The sequence below is a fragment of the Carcharodon carcharias genome, chromosome 11, assembly GCF_017639515.1.
Source record: "Carcharodon carcharias isolate sCarCar2 chromosome 11, sCarCar2.pri, whole genome shotgun sequence".
In the NCBI taxonomy this organism is placed as follows: domain Eukaryota; kingdom Metazoa; phylum Chordata; class Chondrichthyes; order Lamniformes; family Lamnidae; genus Carcharodon; species Carcharodon carcharias.
This window is the reverse complement of record NC_054477.1, coordinates 74,425,652-74,450,989: the sequence shown is the minus strand read 5'-3', so window position 1 is coordinate 74,450,989 and position 25,338 is coordinate 74,425,652. Positions and strand designations below refer to the sequence as shown.

Genomic DNA, 25,338 nt, shown 5'->3' with positions numbered 1-25,338 from the left:
AGTCTGGAAGGCTGTAAAGTGCCTAATTGGAAGATGAGATGCTGTTCCTCCAGTTTGCATTGAGCTTCACTGGAACATTGCAGCAGGTCAAGGATGGACATGTGGGCATGAGAGCAGGGTGGTGTGTTGAAATGGCAAGCGACAAGAAGGTCTGAGTTATGCTTGTGGACAGACTGAAGGTGTGGCATGGACCACGGCACCTTCCCATGCAATTGCAGAAAGTGCAACACCTGCCCCTTTACTTCCCCCCGCCTCTTCACTGTCCAAGGGCCCAAACACTTCTTTCAAGTGAAGCAGCACTTCACTTGCACTTCCCTCAATTTAGTCTACTGCATTCGCTGCTCACAATGCGGTCTCCTCTACATTGGAGAGACCAAATGCAGACTGGGTGATTGCTTTGCGGAACACCAATAAAATATCATGGAATTTCTGATGATCATTGCAACCTATTTGGTTTATTTAAATTGTTAGCCATGTGATTATTCTTAGAGATTAATGTTTTATGATCAGTTTCAGATATCCATTATTCTCCATGCTAAATGGGAGCAGTGACAATCATAATATTTTAGACAAAAATGAGATATTTTTACTGCCATTAGTTAACAGGGGTAAAAATGGAAGTAAGAGAAGACGATTATGATTTGAAACTTTCTAATTGAGTGGGGCCATACTTTTAAAAAAAGAATTAGTGGGAAGAAAGAGTTACAATATGAATGCTTTGAAATTGCAGATGTCAATTAATGTGGCTTGTTTTTTTACTTTTACCACAGATATCTTAATAACTATAAAATAATACAGATTAGTATTCTATTGTAATTTGAAATTACTTTAGTTGGGGTGAGAAAACAATGAATCTCTAAATTATTTTCACCTTTATCTGCTTCCTCTCCTGCCTCCCACACCATGCTAATTCATCCTGTTTCTCCTCCTGACTTTCCCACTCCCATCACAGATTTGTTTCAACTTCTGCCTAATTACTCCAGGGTATGCAACTCTGAGCCTTTGTCAATTTATTGTGTAATTTTCATGGTCATAACAAAATACATTTTTTCTTCATGAAGTATTTAATGATCAACACTTGCTTTGAAGGTTTAGTCTTGATCTTATTTTTAATCTGACTTTTAACTGCTTTGAACAAAGTTGAATATCACAAAGCACTGACAGGTCAAAAAAATTCATGAGCAAAGTAGAAGTCCTGACTAAAGAAATTTTAGAACAAGAAAATAGCCAAAAAGTTGAGATTTGATCAATTCTTGACTAGTCAGAAAATGCTGCTGGGATGTTCCTCCAACTTAGCATGCATATTGGACGCAGTTCTTTATCCATTTGATATCCCCTTTCCACAACTATGCTCTCCATAATTTACCTTTTTTGTTAGTTTCTATATTAAGTAGAAAGCACAATAGAAATAGTGGGGTGAATAAATGTAATTTTAATCCTCCTCATGTGGGCTTTGCCTTGTTAGCTCTGAACTGTTTTCTCGATCTCAGCAGATTGGTTTTGTTCCTATTTTGTGCTTCAGCTTGTGTTTTATTTTTCTTATTATGAAGCAGAACAAAATTCGTCATGCCCACAGTTTTCTGCTGATCAAGTTCAATGTGAATATTTTTTGTTGTTACTAGTGACAGAATTTTCAGCCCTGCAAATAAGATTGAAGATTCATTTGCTTCAACATTATCAAAACATTGGATTGAAATGTGCCATTGTAACTTTCTCTTGCTAGAAAGCTTTTGTGATTATAATTGCCATGGTTATTCAAATCATGCTGAAATTAAGTGGAATCCATAGAAAAAGATACTATTGTTAGAATTTGAACTGAATGTCCAGACTCTGCTTATGCAAGTTGTAAGAAATAAGATAACATTTCACCTCAACAAAAACAGAATTACCTGGAAAAACTCAGCAGGTCTGGCAGCATCGGCGGAGAAGAAAAGAGTTGACGTTTCGAGTCCTCATGACCCTTCGACAGAACTTGTCGAAGGGTCATGAGGACTCGAAACGTCAACTCTTTTCTTCTCCGCCGATGCTGCCAGACCTGCTGAGTTTTTCCAGGTAATTCTGTTTTTGTTTTGGATTTCCAGCATCCGCAGTTTTTTTGTTTTTATAACATTTCACCTCTCCTGGCTGGACTATTAGCAGAAGAATAGGCATTGAAATTGCTCTGCACTGTATTTGTAATAAACTTATTAATGCATTTGTATAATTGTTCCTTGTCCATTATAATCCTCATATCCCTGAAGAGCCCAGGAATGTTTTACATTTTGTTAAAGGCATAATCTAACGTTATAAATGCAACTTAATTTTTTAAGGAGGGCAATGCATTTGTTAGAATTTTTCCTTGTCCACTATTTTATGTGTAGCTCTCTTCCTCCTCTGATTCAAAACAAAAGAAATCCTTGCATGTATGTTGAACAATTTTGTCACATTCCACTGACAGCTCAGAGCACTGACAGACTGAAGTCTTTGGTATGGTTGAGCAGATGTTACAGGTCAGGATAATTTAATGGCCCCTGTTTGTTCAACTAAATTAGGGAGGTTTCAAAATTCCTGCTTCACAGTGATCTTAAGAGTGGATTATTGCATTTATATGGGACTTTGATCGGAAAAATCAACACGTGTGTCTTGCTATCATGTTCCAATCTGACCCATTCTTTCCTTCTTGTAGGTTAGTCTGGGTGGGGTTACCTGTTTCCAGAGTAAGTTTCCAGGAAAGGATGTTGGAACTTCAGAGTCTGTGCATTACCCATTCTAATTGGCATGTCCTCCAAGTGTTTCATACATAAATTTGTTTTGGGAAATGTTCTCCTCCACAGAGGGTGTGATAACCTGATGTGTAATATACCTTTAAGAAGAATGTTATAATGGAAGATCACGTGATCTTAGTATCCAATAGCAGAGTAGTGCGGGCTACCTCCGTAGTTAATAGTCTGTAGTTAGCAGCAGTAGTGTAAAGATAGAATTTGAAGTGTAAGCACATGTTTAGTTGCTGCTGAGTACCTTTGTAAATAAACAAGTTTCTACCTATGAAATGTCTGCTACTCAATTCTATCATCAGTACCAAATTGGCCACCCCTTCCAACAAGCACGCGAACAGAATTCAACAAATTGGTGACTAGGATCCAATAAACTGGCGACAAGGATTAAACAAGTTAAACCGGAGCAGGCAAGAGAAACGAAATTGGCACTGTACCTCGCACAGCAATTGTAAGTGGAAGTTCTGTTTAAATTGTCTAAGTGACTCCCGAATGCTGTGAGGAAGAATTGATCCTTTCAATCCAGCAGTGGACGATTGGTGCCACTATATTGAGCATCCCTCGGCTTTTTGCCAAGCAAATAAGATTTTGGGGGAAGAGAAGAGGTGGGCGATCCTCTTAAGTACGTGTGGGAGTAAGATTTTTGGCTTGATTCGAAGTTTGATGGCACCCAGTGCCCCAGACTTGAGAAATTTTGATGAATTAGTGGACCTGGCGAAGGGCCGTCACCAACCAAAGCCCTCAGTACTGATCAAAGGCTCAAGTTTCATTCAAGAATTAGAGCCCCCGGGAGATGGTTGTGAACAATGTGGCAAGCTTGAAGCAATTAACAGAGCATTGTGAGTTTGGTACATCCTTAAATGATATGCTTAGAGATCGTTTAGTGTGTGATGTGAATGAGGACATGATTCAGAAGCGATTGTTATCCGAAAGAAGTTTGGATTTTAAGAAGGCGCTAGAGATTGCACTGGCAATGGAAAGTGCTGTTAGTGATTCGAAAGCCATACAGGGCGCACAAAATGGTGCCATCCTCCACATCGGAAGGGAAGCCCCAGCCAAAAAGGGCATGAAAATGCAATACTTTACTGAGAGGCGGGAAACAGCCCCTGCTAGCTGGAAAATTAGAAAAAATGACTTAGCAGCAAAAAGGAGTAATGTCAATCGAGGCGAAAATAAGCAATCTTTTAATGATTGGCACTTTTCAAATTAAAATAGAATGTTTTTATTGTCATAAACAGTCACATAATAATGTAACGAAAGAGTCAAGTAGACTTTTAAACAAAAAGGAAAAAAAAAAGTGAGATCTACAATGTAAAAGAGCAATCAATGTAACAGTGAAAGTGAATGGAAGACCTGTTCGAATGGAAGTGGACGCAGGAGCTTCCACTAAAGTAATTGGGGAACATACTTTCATATGTGAGAGTAATGGGGAACATCAATTAAATTTGGAAGAAACAACTGCCCAATTAAAAACAAATGGGTGAAAACATTCAAGTCAAAGGCATAAGTAATGTAACTGTTAATTATGGGAGCCAATCAATAATGCTACCCTTGATGGTAGCAGCAGGCGAGGGGCCAAGTTTCCTAGGGCAAAACTGGCTAAAAGAGATCAAGTTGGAATGGGCTGAAATTTTCCAATTGAGAGCAAGTGAGTTACCAGAGCTACGACAAAAGTATGCCACAGTCTTTAGGGATGAACTTGGGAAGATCCAGAGCTGCAGGCAAAAAATCATGTGGTTCCAGAGGCCAGCCCCGATTCATGAAGGCGTGACCATTGAGAAAAACAGTCAAAACTGAATTGGACAGACTAGAAAAACTGGGCATTATACAACCTGTGCAGTTCTCAGAATGGGCAACACCCACAGCCCCCATCCTTAAACATGACCAGAGAGCCCGTACTTGTGGAGACTACAAATTGACAGTTAATAAAGTAGCTAAGCTATATAGACACCCCATACCAAAAATCAAAGACCTGTATGCCAAGCTGGCAGGTGGAACCACCTACATGAAACTTGATATAAGTCATGCTTATCAACGATTAGAGTTAGATAATGCCTCCTGGGAATTTGTCACAATTAATATCCACAAAGGGTCGCACCAGTATGCTCGATTGCCTTTTGGCGTCCCTTCAGCTTGTGCTGTCTTCCAGAGAATAATGGAAAGTTTATTGCAGGGTCTGTCCCCAGGTTGTAGACTATTTAGATGATGTTTTGGTGACAGGGTTTATTGGAAAAAAGTACATGGCAAACTTGGAAGAAGTCTTAGTGTTTCTTGCAGGCTAGAGTGCGTTTAAAAAAAGAAAAATGCACGTTCCAAGCAAGGGAGGTAATCCATTTGGGTCACCGGGTAGATTCACAGGGCCTCCACCAAGTTGAGGAGCAAGTGAGAGGCAGCTGTGCCAGAGAACACCTCTGACCTCAAATCATTCCTAGGAATGATCAGTTATTATGGACGGTGATTTCGAAATTTGTCTACAGAACTAGCGCCCCCACATTATCTACTCAAAAAGCACCAACGTTGGTCTTGGGAGGCACCCCAGAAAGAAGCTTTCCAGAAGATCAAAAAATTGTTGCACTCGCCCAACCATATTATGACCAGAGGAAAGAATTAGTGTTGTCTTGTGACGAACCCCCCTACAGAATGGGAGCAGTGCTCTCCCATCGGATGGCCAATGGCTTGGAACGGCCTATTGGTTACGTATCAAGAACACTCATCAAAGCGGAACAAGTTCTCGCAGATAGAAAAAGGCCTGTCAATCATCTTTGGTGTTAAATTTCACCTGTATGTACACAGGCGCCATTTTACTATCGTTTCAGACCACAAGCCATTGCTAGAATTGTTCAGCAAGGGCAAGACTATATGACCCATAGCCTTCGAAAGAATACAACGATGGGCTTTAATCCTGGCAGCATACGAGTAAACTTTCGTTTATAAACTCTGCTTCACTTTGTCTTGTTTGCCTTTACAAGAAAAGGATGTGGAAGTCACAGTTCCAAAATAACTTATTTTGTTGTTACATTTCTTAAATTCATCACCAGTATGTGCTCGACAGATCAGAGACTGGACAAGTAGGGACCCAGTCTTAACTCAAGTATGAGAACAATTACTTCATGGTTGGTCACAGGAGCCTATACCTGATTAAATGAAATGGTACTTTAACAGAAGACACGAAATAACCAGTCAATATGGCATCTTATTGTGGGGAGCTCGAGTGATATTACCTCCAAAGGGTAGAGAGTCACTTTTAATTGAATTGCACAATGCACATGCAGGAATATCCCGAATGAAGACCATAGCATGCAGCTACCTATGGTGGCCTGGGATGAATGGTGAAATAGAGTTTAGTGAAGAGTTGTGCGCAATGTCAGCAACTGCAAAAGTTACCTTCAACAGCTCCGTTACACCCTTGGGAATGGCCAGAAAGACCATGGGGTTACACATTGGTTATGTCGGACCTTTCATGGGAACAATGTTTCTGCTCGTTGTTGATGCCCACTCAAAATCAATGAGGTAAAATCAACGTCTCCTGTTACAATTGAGGAGTTATGTAAAAGTTTTGCCATTACCAGACTACCAGAAGTAGATAATGGCTCACCATTTACAAGTGCTGAGTTTCAGCAGTTTATCAGCCATCACTCATAAAAACTTCACTGTACCATCCTTCCTCAAATGGACTGGCCGAAAGGGCAGCCCAAACATTCAGAGCTGGCAAAAAGAAATTAACTGGAGATTCCTTATCAACCAAGCTAACAAGATTTCTTTTCCATTCTAGGACCACCTCTCACACAGCAACCGGTGTCACACCTGCAGAATTATTGGTGAAATGCTGTCTCAGGTCAAGATTGAGCTTAATAATGGCTAATTTAGCCGGGGAAAGTGGAAAGGAGTCAGGGAAGTCAGAAAACTAGACATGACTGGCATAGTTGTGAGTGGAAATTTCCTGTGGGAGGAAGGGTATACTTGAAGAACCTTGGAGAAGGACGAAAGTGGTTACCGGGTGAAATAAGTGCAGTGACTGGACCTCTGTCTTACCATGTGGAGGTGGAAGGCCAAGTCATACGGTAATGCGGATCATCTAAGGATGAGAGAAACTATGTCCCAAGCAATTTTTCCACTAATGTTCATGACTGGGCTAGCGTTTCCTGTCGAGAGAACTCAACCCAGTACAGACAAGTCTGATGTTCCTTCGAGTGGAGGATACAGATTGCAGGAGCTCACCGAAGCACCTGATGTTCAGACAACTCCAGAAAGGGAGTTTCCTGACAAGGCATCTGAAGAAGTAGAGCTGAGATGATCGCATGAGGAAACCCCCAGAAAGACTGAATTTGTAAATCACTTATTGGTGTAAATATTATGCTGTTTTGATAAAATTGTAATTGTAAATATAAGATGTATTTCTGAATAAAGGGGGAGGGATGTGGTAATCTAATGTGTAATATACCTTTAAGGAGAATGTTACAATGGAAGATCATATGATCTTTAGTATCAAATAGCAGAGTAGTGTGGGCTACCTCTGTAGTTAGTAGTCTATAGTCAGTAGTTAGTAGCAGCAGTAGTGTAGAGATAGAGTTTGAAGTGTAAGCACACGTTTAGTTGCTGCGTAGTACCTTAAATAAACAGAGTTTCTATCTACGAAATGCCTGCTACTCAACTCTATCATCAGTACCAAATTGGCCACCCCTTACAACCAGCGTGCGAACGGGATCCATCAAACTGGCGACCAGGATCCAAAGGAGTTAAAGTATCATTTAGCAATTGTCAATCTCAACTGAATTTCCTATGCTGTTGGGACAGGGTGGGAAATTGTTCTCTGCTGAGTAGGCCGTGGTCAGCAGGGAATTGAGTTATTTCATGTCCTCTGTGGTCTCCCAAACTGAAGTTTTAACTTAAGTTATGCTTGAAAGCTGTGGTATGGTACCAACCTATATATTTCACTTTGAGGTGAGAGTGCTTTAAGTGCAGTCTTGCATCACTAATAGTTCACATGAGATGGTATATCTCCAACCCAAAGCATTACTACATTGGACCCACTGGGGACTTTGAAAACTTTTCCTAAATGTTTTAAGCTTTGGCATACGGCTGACACTCTACTGTGCTTCCCTAAAGAAAAATATTTGTGGTGTTCCTCAAGATCAGAAATCATCTGTTTGTGTCCATGCATGTTCAGTGCAATTTCTTGCTTATTTTATGTAAAGTAAAGCTGTCAGTATAATTCACTCCTGCTAGTTGGGCATCACTTAATTCAGATGGCAGAGCGAGACCCATCTAACTTGAGCAGAATACTTAGTGCTGAGGCTTAATGATCATGACCTCAATACAGCCAGCATGTTTAGTTAAATAGAAAGTAGTACAAATGAGACTACAGCATTTTGAATAAATATAGATAAGTGCCTATTTAGTTTGAGGTGAGTTTTCTTAATGTATAATGTGGCATTGTTTTCTCAGCAAATTGGGTGATGATTAATTAGTCAATCATTTCTTTTCAAAATAGTGTTGTGCTATCCTAACTTGTGTTTACTTTGCATTATGTTTTCATATTGGTGGGAAAATGAAAATTCATGTAACAGTGCGTTACATGAATTGTTTTGGCATGCACAATCATTACTTCTTTCCCACAGGATATGGCTGTGCGCCTATCTTGATCTTGCCAAATGATATACTGCTTTTAAAAAAAAAACTGCATATCCCTTTGAATTTATTTTGCATTCTTAGGAAAGTAGTGACTATTACAGACACCTTAACTATGTTTTTTATGTATTAAATACATTTGACTTCCTAAAATCATTTGTCACAATCCAGTGTTTTAATATCCATAATTTAAAAGTTGTTTAACTTGAGAAGCAGCTGGGAATTTTCAGTCTTTTTCATTGTGAATGTAAGTGTTATGACTTGGTTAAGGACCTTTACCATTTAATTAGAAATCTGAATACTTTGTTTTAGCCAATAGAACTATGCTACAAAATTTCACTATTTTAAACAAAACAAACTTTATTGTATATAAGAGAATTAAATAAAACAATGACTATTAAATTAACAGTATGGTTTATAATGGCCTATGTTATGCACTCAGGCTTATGTCCCCCAAGAATTCTCTTATAAGACACATCAGTTTGCCAGTTATTTGCTTCTGTTGGGACCACCCATAAGTATGCCCAGGTCCTTTGGAAACTTTCTTTAATTCTCCTCAGTTCCAGCTATTATCATACATAAAACTATAATTTACCATCTATTAACTGTTGTTGCCTCAGTACCTTGTTCTGGTTACTTTTCAATTCTTTCAGACTAATTGGCAAAAGACTCTGTAGGGACCATTGTGGATTCTCCCAGTAACTTCAAACTAGGCAATCTTACAGCGTCTGTTCTCTCTCAGAGCTCAAACTGAGATTAACCCTCGCCCGCATTCCACACAGTGTATGTTTGGTTTTTACTCTGCTTATTGTGCACCTGTCATTTACTTTGACTGTCTTCTTTCAGTCAGCTGCAAACCATACAGGTCCAAACTGCAACTAACTGTCTCAGTGAACACCCAGATAAATTGAAACCAGAGAACTCGTCTTAGTTCCACCCATCTTCATGACGACATAGCCTTCTCTGGGCTGTTCTCATATGTCTCATTTACAATTTCTTCTTTGACCTAATGAAGTGAATGGGTTTTACAGTATTTCAGGGTTTACTGAATGCTTTTAAACTAACTTAGCTTTAATTCCCAAAACAAAACCATCGCTCTGGGATCTCTAGTTCTTACAAACACTGCTGACATCGCATCTCCAGCTCCTTAGCTAAGTCCAATGTTTTATGAACTTGCCTTTCCAGCCGTTAACCTCTTAAATCAACATGGTCCCAACCTTCTGAGGGCAATAGCCTCCAAGCTTGCTTTAATTACAATTATGCCATTTTTCAGTTAAGCATTAATTCCTAAAACTAAAAATTATATACCAAAACACGTGAACCACAAACTAAATATTTGCAACAGTGTGTGATTAGAAAAATCAATAATACTATATCTAAATATGGCAGATGGATTAATTTGCTATAACTAGATGAGATCCCAGCTAAATTATAGTTGTAGCAAAACTACCTAACTGTTAAGCTTACGCAGTACCCCATGGAAATTGCATGATGTAGCAATATTATCTGTCGTGTATAGGTGGTTTAGGAAATCGATTCAGTTGCTTATTTTGGAATGCTCAGCAATTTGGATATGATAAAACGAATGTGTGTGTTTATATACATATACTTGCATGTAAGTTGTGCTGTAGGAAGTAGCGTGAGTTCTTTTCCCTCCCCCAATTTCCTGCCCTGAAGGCTCTGGTTTATGTTGAAATATGTGTCCTCAGATGGTGATAGCTCTTGCTGGCGTGCTCAACTGCCCTTGTTTCATGAAAGCTTAGGAAGTGTGGGTGTATCACATTCGAGTCTGATCCTGTCCCTTTTTATTTGTTCAAATGCATTTTTTTTAACAGCAGGATAGCATTCAAAGCATGAACTTTGGCTGATTTATATTTTGTTTTTCAGTTCACCACCTTCCAACTGCCAGATTTCCATTTAGGCACTGACAGCTAAACTTTTCTAATAAGTGTAGCCTTTTTGAACATTGAGTAGAGGCTCCGCTTTGAATGCAATCAGTGATCCTGGTGCCTATTTTAAGTGTTTTTGCCCTTGAATGTCTGCGAAAACTCCAGATTTGAGTTGTTCCTGTCCCTTTGCATCTCACCAAGCTCAGTAATGGAGCCCAGCCCTGTCCCTTCAGTACCCACTTCAATTTTCCCAGCCATTCAACTGGGGAAAATTTCTGCTGGGCTTCCTAGATCTGGGGAAGGTGGGAGAGTGAAATGAAGCAGAACTTTTAACACTAAAATAAAAGCTAAACACTGCAGATGCTGGGAACCTGAAATAAAAACAGAAAATGCTGGAAAAATATCAGATCTGACAGCATCTGTGGAGAGAGAAACAGAGTTAACGTTTAGAGTCTGTATGACTCTTCTGCAGAGCGGAAGAGAGCTGTCTTCAGCTCTGAAGAAGAGAAACGTTAACTCTGTTAACCTCAGATGCTGTCAGACCTGCTGAGTTTTTCCAGCATTTTCTGTTTTTACTTGAGAACTTTTAACAGCTCTGATGAGATTCTGTCTGTACCTTATCTGAATGCATGACTTAGCACCCCACCCACCCCTCATATTGCTGAACTTGTATCAATGTTATACACATGTCTCTGTATATTAGTTAATCATAGGGCATAATTCTGGTTGGGAATGTACTTGAGTAATCTAGCAAACTTTTAAAAATCAAACTCAAAAGTAGCCTTGGCTGAATCTATAGCCTGGTGTGTAATGTACTATTATTGTGTTTTAATAATTGTATAGACCAATAGTTGTGTCTCAACTCTAACTGTATCTCTGACTTAAATACTTTAGAGATTGCTGGGATTCAGTTTTGCAAACTTCTAACTCCTTGTGCCATTTTGATGACATCACCGCCTTCTTTCCACATGTGCACAGTTTGCGCTAATGCAAATAAGATTTTCCAGCTGTGTCAGGAGTTAGTGTTATCACTTTAAAAAGAAGTTGGGGGAAAGAAACTTGAAATTAACAGAACAAAATCAAAGAATGCTGGAGAGTGCTGATTGCTTGCGATTTATTTTTAAAAGGGGCTGCAGATATGAGACTCATTCCCAATAAGTTACCAAGTGCCATGTAATTAGACTTTTCATTTTTGAAATTATGGGAGATTTATTTACAATAAATTAACAGAAGTATCTTATTTATAGATTCTAATTTAAAATATTTAATGCATGTATGCATACAATCTTTGGTATTTGTGCTACCTTATCTATCTAAAGAAGAAAACCAACAAATACAAAACGTAATGTCACTAATGTCTGCATCACCTTACAAAGGAGTTAGTGATAATAAAAATGAAGCCCCTGAAAATCAAAATGCAGCCCTCAGGAAAATCTCATAAAGAGCCTTTGAAAGAAAGGTATCTTGACATCTGGGTTGAATGTCATTTTCCTGGGAACTGTGGGAGTTGATATGAGTTTGAGTGATATCTGTGATTTTTTAAAAATTGATGCATGTTTCTATTCTTTTTGTTTATTAAATGTAGGAAAATGGCTGCTTCATTTTTTGTCACACTCTTTGGATTCTTTGCACTGATGTCAGCCTTACCTCAACAATTGAGTCCCACTAAAGGTAGGTGAAATATTGTAAGAAATGTTTGTATTACATGATTATACTCTGTTTGCTTTCATTACTAAAGAGAGTAACCACAGAAAAATCTAGGTCTAAACTTTCCTATTAATCAAAAATGACAGTGGGTAGATATTAATCATACTCTGTAGATATGAGTGTAAGAAGGCTGTGTGCACATTCAACACCTATAAACTCTTGTGTGTGAGTTGTTAATGGAAAGTTAAGATTTTCCATTTGTGTAGATTTTTAAAAATATAGTTTAACTTTAACTTGTACCTCTTGTATTTTTAAATGGTGACCCAGTAGGATGTTTACAAAATTGATGAAGATTGTTATATTTTTGGATTTTTCAGATATTTTTGTCTTACTAAGCAGCTGCTCCTATGAGTCTGCTTCGCATTGCAAACCAGTGTGTGTCTATATACGCAAAGTATCTAGTATTGTGGTGTCACCTAGGGTTACAGTATAAGCTTCATTAAATTTATGGGAGACTTATTGTATTCTTTGTCCTTGGATAGTGGAAGAATTAACACTCAATTGGATTGTGTAACTTAGTAAACCTTATTGTATTTTATATTCTAAATAATAGCAAGTCAATAAAGCAGATTTCAGTTGGTTCCAAATCTTCTTAAATTGCACCTCTTCTAATATTAGCAAATTTGACTTGCTATCCCTAATACAAACCTATATGCGAGGTAACTTCTGACCAATGTTCCCACTAAATTATACATGTGCATGGCTGCATAGCAAGTTGGATGGTACATAAAAGGCTGTTCAAAAGTTGTTTCCTGACACATACTGCATGCATATAGGGCTACAGAAAAATGTAGAAGTTTCACACATTGACTTAAACAATCTTGCACAACAAAGCAAATTTATGTCAATGAACGCACAAGTATAGAGGAGCTGGGAGTATTTGCCTGAAAACTATCTCTTACTCATTAAGTTCAATTCTGAATGTAAGAAATCAAAAGCTGTGTCATTTGAGTTGAACAAAATGTATCAAGTTAAATTGATGAAGTCCTGAATCTTGGTGAGGTGTTTGGCAGAAATTTATTTGCACATGATAACCAAGTCCTTTACCTTAACTTGATTGATATCAGAGCAAAGCAAATAATCTATTTTAGGTACGGTAGTGTAGTGGCTGTGGTACTGGATTTGTCATTTGGAGGTTGGAGCCAAAAATTTTTTTAATTGAATTTGATGTAAAACTAGTAGTTATGAAAGCATGGGAAGTATAGAAGTTTTGGACAGTTTTCTGATATTTGCAAATTTTAGTTATTTGCAGTTTTGGTGGAACTACCAAGGGCTCAAAGACTAGAAGCACACTCCATATCTAGGAAAATCTAGATAGATTCAAATATTTCCACTAGCATCAAGATATTGAGAAATGTTGGCTATCTCTTATTTAAAAATTCTATAAAGAAATTCCGTTTAAAGGAACTTCACCTGTGGTTTTTCTTATGTTTGTGGTTTGATTCAAAATTACTTTATTTGCGATTTTGAGAGTGATGTCTGCTACTCAAAAACTTTAAAGTAGATTTTCAACTTGTCCAGACACAGAATTGGCATTGTAAGTGGGCTACTTGTAGTAGAAATCACCTGGTTTTCATGGATTTCAATGGTGGCATGTTGAAAACCCACAACATTTTCTGGACATGAATAATATGAATTACCTTTTAAAAATGATGTGGTGCGTAATGACAACCCTATGCATAATACATGTGATTGTTTTCCCAGGGCAGCAGCTTATATTATGTTTGTACTACAAGGAATTCTCTTTTTAATTTCATTCTTGAGATGTGGGCATTCCTGGCAAAGTTTTCATGTATTGCTCATTCTTAACTATCCAGAGAAGGTGGTGTGGACTTTCATTAGTAACTGTTTTCAACTGAGTAGCTTGCTAGGCCACTTCGAAAGGCATTAAGAATAGGACCAGAATCACATTGGTCAGGCTGGGACATTAGGGGACCAAACAGGCTTTGCGCAATACAGCAGCTTTCTTCTGAGCCAGCCAGATGTAAGATCACAAATTACCAGGCCTATTGAATTTATTTTCACAGTTTGATATGGCGGAATTTGAACTTCAGGCTTATGGATTACTATCGCATAACCGCTACACTACCTATTTGACGGAGTAACAGTGCGATTCTTTGTCTCTGGGTGCTGCCTATTTCTATTAACTGAGAAAGACATCTGATGAAAGCTCGAAATATAATAGCCATTTTGCAGAAATTGATTATGCTGTTATTGTTAGCATGCTAATGGATTTTCAAGGGGGTCAAAGAAGTGGCATCTAATGTTCTAAATAAAATTTTAGTTGGTAGCACTGATGCCTCTGAGCCAAATGAAACCTGAGTTTTATCTCCACTCCATAATTTGAGCTCATGATTTAGGCTGACTCTTCAGTATTGAAGGTGTGCCCCATGATTGCACGTGCCATCTTTTGAATGAAATGCTAAATTAGCTCCTGGGTGTATGAGGTCCAAAGGTAACAGTCTTGACACAATTGTAGTGCTCTTGGGCTGGGGATGGGAATGGGAGCAGCCATGATTTGAAACTTGATTCTGGAGGGTGATGCTGGATCCCACCGCCTCCTGAATGCAATGTGATTTTCAATGTGAGGCCCCTCCTGGTAGTCGAGAACCCAAATACCTCCAATTAAGTTCTTGTTAAGTTAGTTGTTCCTAATTAAAAGGACTCAGTAGAGCAGTTTCAGATTTCCAATTGGCAGTCATGAGGAAACGCAGTTCTTTAATGTGTCAGGGTGCACCTAGTATGAGCACAGAGGGAAGCCATTACAGCTAATGGATGCACTGAAGAACTCATTTAAAAGAAAGAGAATAATGCTCAGCTGCTCAACCAGTGATACAGTGTTGCTGTATAAGTGCTGAGAAGCTTTTATTTCTCAACATTCCTCTGTGGGGCATCAGGCTGTGGGCATCACCTGGGCAGAGGTTGGAAGAGGAAGCCCTGGTGAACAGGTGAATGCCAGCTGAGGGAGTCTGGCGTATGGGGTAAATTCATCCATTTTGAGACAGATGAGCCAACAAAAGTGCAGAGGGCATTGGGCTTTGCTGCCATCAGTGGATTCCTTCAGGCCCAGAGGGTAATTGATTGCACCTCTTCATCCACTTCAAGTCAATTTGTATAATCATGTTGTGCAGCACACAACAAACGACTACAATAAGAGATATGGCTTGGCCTAAACAGCCAAGTGGTTATGGTACTGGGTTTGTAACCCCAAGCGCAAGAGTTCAAATCTCACAATGGCAAAACTATCAAGAAAGCAGCTAACACAGTCTACACAGCCAAAAATGGCCACTGTGCAGAAGGATCCATTTAGGGCTTGGCCTAAATAGCCAAGTGGTTATGGTACTGGGTTTGTAATCCCAAGATCAAGAGTTCAAATCTCACAATGGGGAAACAATGTAACTTCATCTGAAACAGATAGAAGTAGGTTTACACTTGGCCTAAATAGCCAAGTGGTTATGGTACTGGGTTTGTAACCCCAAGATCAAGAATTCAAATCTCACAATGGCAAACCATGAAACAATGTAACTTCATCTGAAATAGATGGAAACGGGTTTGTACTCGAATTTAAAAGATTATCAAGAGTTCAAATCTCACAATGGCAAACTATGAAACAATGTAACTTCATCTGAAACAGATGGAAACAGGTTTACTCAAAAGAGTATCAAGAGTTCAAATCTCACAATGGCAAACTATGAAACAATGTAACTTCATCTGAATAGGAACAGATGGAAACGTGTTTGTACTCGAAAGAGTTAGAATAAGAGATACCCTGACTGGCTCATACTGGAGGGCAGCACTTGACCCAATGGATGTAACCACTGACAAATGAGCCAGCCAGATTTCTCAACAAAAAAGGCTTCCACTCATTGAATGCCCAGCTGGCCTATGACCACAGGCAGTGCCACTTGCAGCTCTCTGCTTGGTTCCCTGGCAGCTGTCATGATTCATTCATCCTGCAAGAATCCCAGGTGCTGCATCTCTTCAGGCTCACATCAAGACTCTGAGAGTGGCTGCTGGAGAGTAAAGGTTATGCCCTGAAGAGGTCGCTCCTGATGCCTGTCCGGTACCTAGACATGGATGCAGAGAGACATGACAGCCAGAACCATCTACTAACAAGAATCTGAATTGAACCACTGAAATCTTGAAGATGTGCTTCTATTGTCTTGCTGGGTCAGGTGCTGCCCTCCAGTATGAGCCAGTCAGGGTATCTCTTATTGTGGTCGTTTGTTGCGTGCTGCACAACTTAATTATACAAATTGACTTGAAGTGGATGAAGAGGAGGATCTGGAATGTTCCAACCTCTGAGGAGGAAGATGAGAAGAGGGTGCTCCAGAAGATTCCATATCTAGGTATTGGAGGGAGATTGCTGAGACCCTCCCAAGCCTCTCAGTGATTGACGGGCTGACATGACTGCAAGGGCAATTTTCACTCAGTGATGCTTCATCTGAGTAGCTCCCAACCCTACGGCAGATGACTCCAAAAGTCAGTCTGTATCAGAGAGGCAAATTACCTGGCAACACACACACACACACACATTAATCCCATTACCACCCAGTGACATCAAGCATTGGGTCTCCATGGCCCCACATCACAGGGCATGGAACTGCATCAAGCGCCACCCCCTCCTCTTAGCTTTCATTTCATTCTTCATAGCAAGTTACAAAAACACGAGTCTGATCAATATCATCATACATTATTATTATTGAAATGAGATGGATCAATTAAAAAAACAAACACAGCAAGCTTCACCCAAGTGACCCATCAGGTGGCCTATCAAGGGAGAAGTTGTGGTAATGTCACTGGACTAGCGATCCCGGAGCTCAGGCTTATGCTCCGGGGACATTGGATCAAATACCAGCATGGCAGCTGGTGGCATTTAAATTCAATGAATAAAACTGGAATTAAAAACTAGTCTCAGTAATGGTGACCATGAAACTATTGTCGATTGTTATACAGACCTATTTGATTTACTAATGTCCTTTTAAGGAAGGAACTCTGCCATCCGTACCTGGTCTGGCCCACATGTGGCTCCATATTCTCAGCAATGTGGTTGACTCTTAAACGCCCTCTGAAATGACCTAGCAAGCTACTCAGCTATGATGTCTAGAAGGAGTGAAACCAGGTGGACCACCCAGCATCGGCTTAGGCACCAGAAACGACAAACTCAGCCCTGTAGATCCTGCAAAGTTGTCCCCTCTAACATCTGTGGGGGCTTGTCCCAAAATTGGGAGAGCTGTCCCACACACTAGTCAAGCAACAGCCTGTCATTGTCAATAAGGCATGATTCTATGTATATGACTATGTCCCAGACACCACTTTCACCATCTGCCGTGGAACAGGACATAGCCACCCGTTGTGGCGACACGGTGGTATACAGTTAGGAGGGAGTTGCCTTGGGAGTTCTCAACATCAACTATGGACCCCCTGAAGTCTCATCGCATCAGGTCAAACATGGGCAAGGAAACCTCCTGCTGATTACCACCTACTGTCCCAGTACTCCCCTCAGTACTCCTCAATGTTGATCACCAATTGGAAGGAGCACTGAGTGTAGCAAGGGTACAGAATGTACTCTGGATGGGGGATTTCAACATCTATCAGCAAGAGTGGCTCGGTAGCACCACTACAGACTGAGTTGACTGAGTCCTAAAGGATGTAGCTGCTAAACTGGGTCGGTGGCAGGTAGTGAGGAAACCAAAGAGAGGGAAAAACTCGCTTTACTTTGTCCCTACCAATTACCTGGCAATGTGGAAAATTGCCCTGGAATGTCTTGTCCACAAAAAGTAGGACAAATCCAACCTGGCCAATTACCGCCCCATCAGACTACTTTCAATCATCAGTAAAGCAATGGAAGGTGCTGTCGATAGCACTATGAAGTGGCATGCATTCAGAAATAATCCGCTCATTGCTCAGTTTGGATTCCAACAGGGCCACTCAGCACCTGATGTTATTACAGCCTTGGTCTAAACATGGACGAAAGTGTTGAGCTCCAGAGGTGAGGTGAGAGTGACTGCCCTCGACATCAAGGCAGCATTTGACAGTGTGGCATCAAAGAGCCTTAACAAAACTGGAGTCAGTGGAAATCAGGGGAAAACACTCCACTGGTTGCAGTCACACCTAGCACAAAGGAAGATGGTTGTGGTTGTTGGAGGTCAACCCTCTCAGTCCCAGGACATTGTTGCAGAAATTCCTCGGGGTAGTGTCCTTGGCCCAACCACCTGCTTCATCAAATACTTTCCCTCAATCATAAGGTCAGAAGTGGAGATGTTGGCTGCAATGTTCACTATTTGTGACTCCTCAGATACTGAAGCTGTCTATGTCCAAATGTAGCAAAATCTGGATAACATTTAGGCTTGGACTGATTAATGGCAAGTAACATTCGCACCACACAAGTGCCAGGCAATGACTATCTCCAACAAGAGAGAATCTAACCATCTCTGCTTGACATTCAGTGGTATTCACCATTGCCAAATCCCCCACTATCAACTTCCTGGGGATTACCATTGACCAGAAACTGAATTGGACTAGCCATATTAATACTGTGGCTACAAGAGCAGAACAGATCAGAGACTGGGAGATCTGCGATGAGTAACTCACTTCCTGACTCCCCAATGCTTGCCCACCACCTACAAAGCACAAGTCAGGAGTGTGATGGAAACCCTCCGCTTGCCTGGATGAGTACAGCTCCAGTAGCACTCATGATGCTTGACACCATCCAGGGTAAAGCAGTTGCTTGATTGGCACCCCATCCACAAGCATTCACTCCCTCTACCATTATGCACAGTGGCAGCAGGGTCTACATCTACAAGATGCACTGCAGGAACTCGCCAAAGCTCCTTAGACAGCACCTTCCAAACCCTCGACCTCTATCACCTAGAAGCACATGGGCAGCAGATGCATGGGAATACCATTACCTGGAAGTTCCCCTCCAAGCCACTCACTATCCTGACTTGGAACTATATTACTGTTCCTTCACTGTCTCTGTACCAAAATCCTGGAACTCCCTTCCTAACAGCACTGTGGGTGTACCTACACCATATGGACTGGAGCATTTCAAGAACATGGCTTCATCACCACCTTCTTGAGGGCAATCAGCAGTGGGTAATGGGTGCTGCCCTAGCGCCCATGAACGAATAAAAAATATCCCATGAAGGAATTTTAAAGAGGTGTGGTGCCTTGAGCTCATGCACACTCCTTTGAAGTGCTTTTCCTGTGTCTGAGGATGAGGGTGAGGCAGCTAGTTCCATTGTGTCTGCATCCAGCTGAGATGTCCATAGCTAAGTCTTCATCTTGAATGTGCTCGTGGGCCTCCTTCACAGGCTACAGCACCTATGTCCTTGCAGGGGCGACCTCAGTGGAGGAGCTCATGTGCTCAGATCCCTGAACCGTGATGGAATATATGCTGTGCTTTTCTGATGCTTCAGAAAGGCCTTCTTTGTTTGTGACACCTGAGGTCCAGCATCTTTGCCCCTGAGGATATGGCTGTGCCTGCTCTATGATCTTGGAAGGGGGCTACCTACTGCTGACTCTGCCTCATTCTCTACGTCCTGCTCGCTGGTGATGTGCTGTTCACCCAGTGCTCCCTGCTGTCATCTTGGTCCCACCGAGGTGAACGTGCCTGCACTGGTGGATAATGTGGAAGTATAAAGTGATGCTGTAGGCTCTGTGGTTTCTCCCCCCACACCCTGTACCTCCACCCTGCGCTCCTGCTGAGGAGGCTGGCAACATCTGCACTGGACTACTTTGTTCTGTTGCTGAGGGAGGTCCTGCAAAAAGGTGATGATGAGAATTTGGATGACAAGCCACAGTGTGCATTGGACAGGAGTTATCTCCATTTCCTTCATCTGAAGATGGAGGTACAAAATGGCCCTGCTCTGGGTGGTCACCAGTTTGGCCATCTCTGATAGACTGTACTGATGGCATTGGTACAATGTCCAGCGTTGTTGATTGGGCACCTTCCTTGGCCCAGGTACATTAGGAAATTGTCATGTCAAAATTGTGCCATGTCGCTGATATTGTGAATGATCAGGAACTGGAAATGATCTGGTAGAAAATCCAGCCCTTTGCCCCTCAGAAGGTTGTGGGATAATGCTCTGTTCAGGCCATCTGTGTATAATTTTGGCTGACGTTCCAGTGCAATACTGCGAGACTGTAGTACTGACAAAAATGCTTTCCTTTGGATGAGACATTAAACCAAAATTCTGTCCTCCCTTTCAGGTGGTTGTAAAGTATTCATTTGAAGAAGAGCAAGAGTTCTCTAGTGTCTTGTCAACTAATCTCCCTTAACTTACTACACTAAAGCATTTTAAGTTACAGTTGATCCCATTGCTCTTTGTGGGACCCTGCTGTGTGCAAAGTGGTAATCATGTAAAAACAATATGAATCTGACAAACCTAAATGATTGTAATGGAATCCTTTCATTGTGTTCTGAGATTGTGAAAGGAGCTTATATAACTGAAGGCTTCCCCTTCTTTCAGAAACTGAAGGAAAATGAGAATTGTCCCATTGTTCTGCTCCATATCACGAAAAGAAAACACGCCAGCAGCAGTACTGCTGTGGGCTTTTAAAGTGTTATATAAATATAAACTTTCTTTGAAATCACACTTTTATTTCTCTGAATCTCTTTTGTCTGCTGTGTATCCCACATCGCAAAAGTGACCACATTTCAAAAGTACTTCATTGGTTGTGATGCACTTTGAGACGACCAGTGGTCATGAAAATAGAAGTCGTCCTTTTTGGTCCATTTCTCCTTTCTCTTTTTGTTCCTTTCTTTGTTCCCACACCCGCTTGTTCCAAAACAAAACTTCCATTTTACTCTAAGAACTTAAAAAATAGGATAATTTTTCTGGTAGTTTTCTTTCTGATTAGTTTTCATGGATGAACTTAAGTTGATTTTATTACGATTCAATGAAGATGAGGTGTCTGTGCTTTAAGAAAATTAATAGCCCAGATTTAAGGGCACTGCACTGAAATGGGCCTCTAATTACTGTAAGTTGCCGTGCAAAAGCCCATTTGACAATTGTGTGGGTAAGCGTAAGTGCGGACCTCTCCCCTTTTTATCAGTGCTACATAGAGTTTTGTAATGAATGCAGTTTGATCCTGATTTAGGGCTTCACTGACCAGGAAAGATAATTTTTTGCTTTTAAATGTTTACAAGTAAGGATTAGACAGTTATTGCATTTTATAATAATACATCTGCTTTCCTGTGCCTTTAACTGTTGTTTTATTTTATTTTTGTTTTATAGAATCATGCTTAGACATGGGTGTTGAATTGAACCACTACTTTGTTCTGGAAAGAGAAGGAGTTATTTTTAACTGCCCTGAATTGAATACAAAACAGAACTACAGTGTTATGTGGTATAATAATGAAACATTTGAAGTAATTACAGCAGACAAGGAGAAAAGGATACATGTACAGGATGATTTGCTTTCGTTTCTTCCAGTGTTGTTGGAAGACACTGGACACTATACTTGTGTTGTAAGGTAAGGAACTGCAAACCTAACTTAAAAGTGCTGAGACCATGCAGACTGCAGCTGTGCCTTCTAGGCCCAGAGCTGCTCTAGATTATGCTCCGAGGCCATCTGCAATTTCCTGCACTGAAAGTCAGTAAGTTTTTAACAATCATACTGTAGCCCTTGGAGTAGCACTCTGTAGGAGCACAAGGAAAGGTAAGAACACCCAGGGAACACGCAGGAGTGATTAATTGCCTTTGTAAGCCATATGGCATGATTTCATTTACAAATGCGATTTGAAATGTTTTTGTTTGTCGTGTTTTTATAATGATATAAAGGCACCAATCGCTCATAAGGGATTGTGCATTTTGTGGACTCATTTATTGAGGCGATGCATGTGGGAACATATTTACAAAGTGTTAAAGCTTGAAGATGTCAGAACTGCAGAGCTGTATATGTGCTCTGCTGAAAGCAGAAGCGAAACTAAAACTGGGTGCATGACACATTTTAGTGCCAATTCATGCCCCCCTCCCACCACCCCTTCTTTTCTTTCTAGTGCCCTTAAAGGCATATTGCAACAGTGTTTGCTTTTATATTTCCATTGTAGCCAAGTGGACACTGTGATGGTCAATGACAGAAGGGAGGTCAGGCGTGGGACTGTTAGTGATCAGGGCTTGTCGTTGCTGGTATCACACTTGAATAAGTTCTTTAGATCCAAGCAGAAAGGGACTGTCTATATTGCTTTTTAAGTTCCTCTTCCTCTTTTTCCTTTTGCTGCTCAGCTACTCACTGTACAGCTGGGGGTAAAGATTGTGCCCTCATGATGGTGAGATTGTGTAGTATAGAATGGACCACCACAAATCTTGACATTTGCTGTGCTGAGTACTGCAAGATTCCTCCAGAGTTGTACTGGCAGTAAAAATGGTCTGATCTACCATATTCCGTGTGGCAGCATGGCTTTGATTGTATGTATGCTGTGCACGTATGCATGAGTTGTATACTGGAGTCATCAGCCATGTGGTCAGCAGATAGCCTTTGCTGCCCAGTAGCTGTCTTTTGGTTTGCCATGATGACTCGAACGCTGTTGCAGTGTGGACTGTCATAGAACAAAGACATCATGACTGTTGTTAGAATACTGGGCATTGACCTGCATGATTCGCTGCCTTTGGTCACCTACCAGCTGAGCATTGAGGGAACCCAATCCCTTTTTGGCCCATTGTACAGAAGAATTGCGACAACTGCAAAGCGACGTACATGCAATGAGTTTCATCATGGGGAGACCAGGAACCTTGCTCCATCTGTTAGTCTCTGGTAAGAGAATGGAATGTAGTCAGCTTCCCCATTTGAATAGATGGCCTCACTGACCTCCTTTACAGTAGATCACAAACTGCGAGGTATTATAAACATCTCCAGCTTCAGTCAGAAAAAAGCCAAGCACGTTGAAGTTCCTTGCCAAGGTCACATTCACAGGCACGGGCAATGTGGTCCTTGCAAAAGTGCAGGGATGGTGCTTGGAATTCTAGCAATTCATAAAATATGATAGTGTTTCATCAGTTCTCTCAGGACAGTTTCTTGTTGAAAAATAAATGCAGAGTTTAAATATTTTCTCCTCTCACTATTCAAGTAATATAATTTGTGTGTTGAAAGCATAAATATTTTTATCAGTAATTGTGTATTAAAATCATTCTAACACTTCATTGTACACTGGCAGGTATCCAACATGTAGCCAAAAATTTGCTGTTTCGTTAACAGTTACTGCCTCTACCAGTCCTTCATGTTTCCAAAGTAAATTTTTCTATGGGTCCTCATCATATATGGGGATTTCTAAAAAGATTTCTTGTCCTGATATCGATAACTATGTAACCTCAAATGAAGAATTTGAACTACGTTGGTACAAGGTAAGGAATAGTTTAATGTCTAAAGATTTATGTATAACATTAACCATTTTAGTGATGAAAGTTTCTGTGTTACCTAAAATAATTTAGGTACAAGTCAGGAGTGTGATAGAATACTCTCCAAAGTCTGGGCGAGTGCAACTCCAATAACATTCAAGAACCTCAACACCATCCAGCTTGTCCACCATCATAAACATTTGCTCCCTCCACCACTGGTGCACAGTGGCTGTCGTATGTGTCATCCACAAGATGCACTGAAGCAACTTACCAAGGCTCCTGCAAAAGAATTTTCTAAATCTGTGACCACCACCACCACCTAGGAGAACAGGGGCTGCAGGTGCCTGGGAACACCACCACCAGCAGGCTCTCCTCCAAGCCACGTGCCATCTTGACTTGAAACTATGGCTTGGATCTTCACTCCTGAGGTGGAGTTGCAGAGCTGGTAAATCTCCTGGTTCGCTGCAACCACCTTGGGGAAAATGTGCCCCAAGTGGCAGGATCTTCATTCCAGGGGGGTGGGTGCAAGATGGTGACAGGTCTGCCACCCCCTTGGATTCAGATCAGAGGTGGCCAGAAGGCCACCATTGATGGCTGTGCCTGCAGTTGCCTAGGCCCTAAGCTCTGGAATTCCCTCCCTATACGTCTTTGCCTCTCTAACTCACTTTTCTCCTTCATTTCACTTCTTAAAACCTACCGCCTTGACCACCACCTAATATTTCTTTATGTGGTTCGGTGTCATACTTTGTATTATGATGCTCCTGTGAAATGCCTTGGGACGTTTCATTGCTTTAAAGGTGCTATATAAATATAAGTTATTGTTGTAGATGTATCAGGCATCTTTAGCTGAGGTTCTTTCAGACCAAGTGCAATTTACAATTTCTACTGTTTAACCTTTTTAAGTACAGCAATATCTGCCCTAGCAATAGCAAACATCTAGTGAATAAGGTTTCAGGTTGACTCTAGATCTGCCAAAGATGGATGTAAATTTTGGTCTGTCAATTTTCTACAGTGGTTTTAGCCAGTGCAAAACATCTGACATAGGGTATCCCGACTCTATAATAGTAATTGTGTTTGATTTTTTTTCAGAATTGTGAGCCTGTTGCATATGGAAGAAAATATATCTACCATAAAGGTGACCAGCAACTTACAGTAAAAAATGTGGAGGCATCAGATGCAGGAATCTATGTCTGTGAACTGTGGTTTATATATAATGGTTTACAGTACAGAACAACAAGAACCATTGACTTTGATGTTAAAGGTAGGTTTGTTGTGTTCCAAGACAATAATACAAATGTTTGTCTTGGAAGAACTATGTAGAATTTATTAGTGAAAAGATTAATACTGTAATAACTGGTTAAAAAGATGCATGCTGTCAACTTTCAAATTGTTTTTTTTGCCTAGCACAATAAATGCTTTCTGATGGAAAGCAAATCACTAGCATTACCAGGCAGATATAACAGCATTTCTGCATGGCTGTCAATTGCACCAACATGAGGGTCCCTTGAATGGTAACAGAAAAAAACCTGTATGCTCTCCACTTCCATACTCAAATCCTTCACTCTCAGTGTACTTATTAAAATTTCTCTGCTAACAAATTACTATAAAGGCAACAGATAGAACTAATACTTGTTTTTTTTCTAGTTGACAAGATTAGATGATTGAAAATGTCATTTAATCTTTTTTACTTAGGATTATAAATTATTTAACTTAACTCACTTTTTTAAAAGGTGTCTGGATATGCACTCAAGTGCCATAACCTGCAGGGCTATGGACCAAATGTTGGAAAGTAGGACCAAGCTGAGAGGCTCATTTTTTTGCCTGGTACAGACATGATGGGCAGAGTGGCCTCTTTCTGTGCTGTAAACTTTTTTTCTATGATCTGTTGCTACACCAGAAAAGATATACCTGCTATATTTTTCTCATCCTAAAAAGGAACACTTTATGATCTCTTTCCATAGTTTTAAATATACAAGTGAAGGTCCTAACAATTTAATGATTAAATGCACAATTTTTTTT

General features: G+C 40.5%; 1 protein-coding gene across 1 annotated transcript in view; it reads left to right on the top strand.

Moving 5' to 3' along the window:
• Positions 1-3,112: 3,112 nt before the first annotated feature.
• Positions 3,113-25,338, top strand: part of LOC121284032 (interleukin-1 receptor type 1-like) — a 42,087-nt gene continuing 19,861 nt past the window's right edge. The window contains exons 1-5 of the mRNA XM_041198991.1: positions 3,113-3,204; positions 11,856-11,941; positions 21,220-21,457; positions 23,139-23,325; positions 24,409-24,580. Of these exons, the coding sequence (XP_041054925.1) occupies positions 11,860-11,941; positions 21,220-21,457; positions 23,139-23,325; positions 24,409-24,580 (679 nt within the window). The 5' untranslated portion in view covers positions 3,113-3,204; positions 11,856-11,859. The remainder of the gene's footprint in view (positions 3,205-11,855; positions 11,942-21,219; positions 21,458-23,138; positions 23,326-24,408; positions 24,581-25,338) is intronic.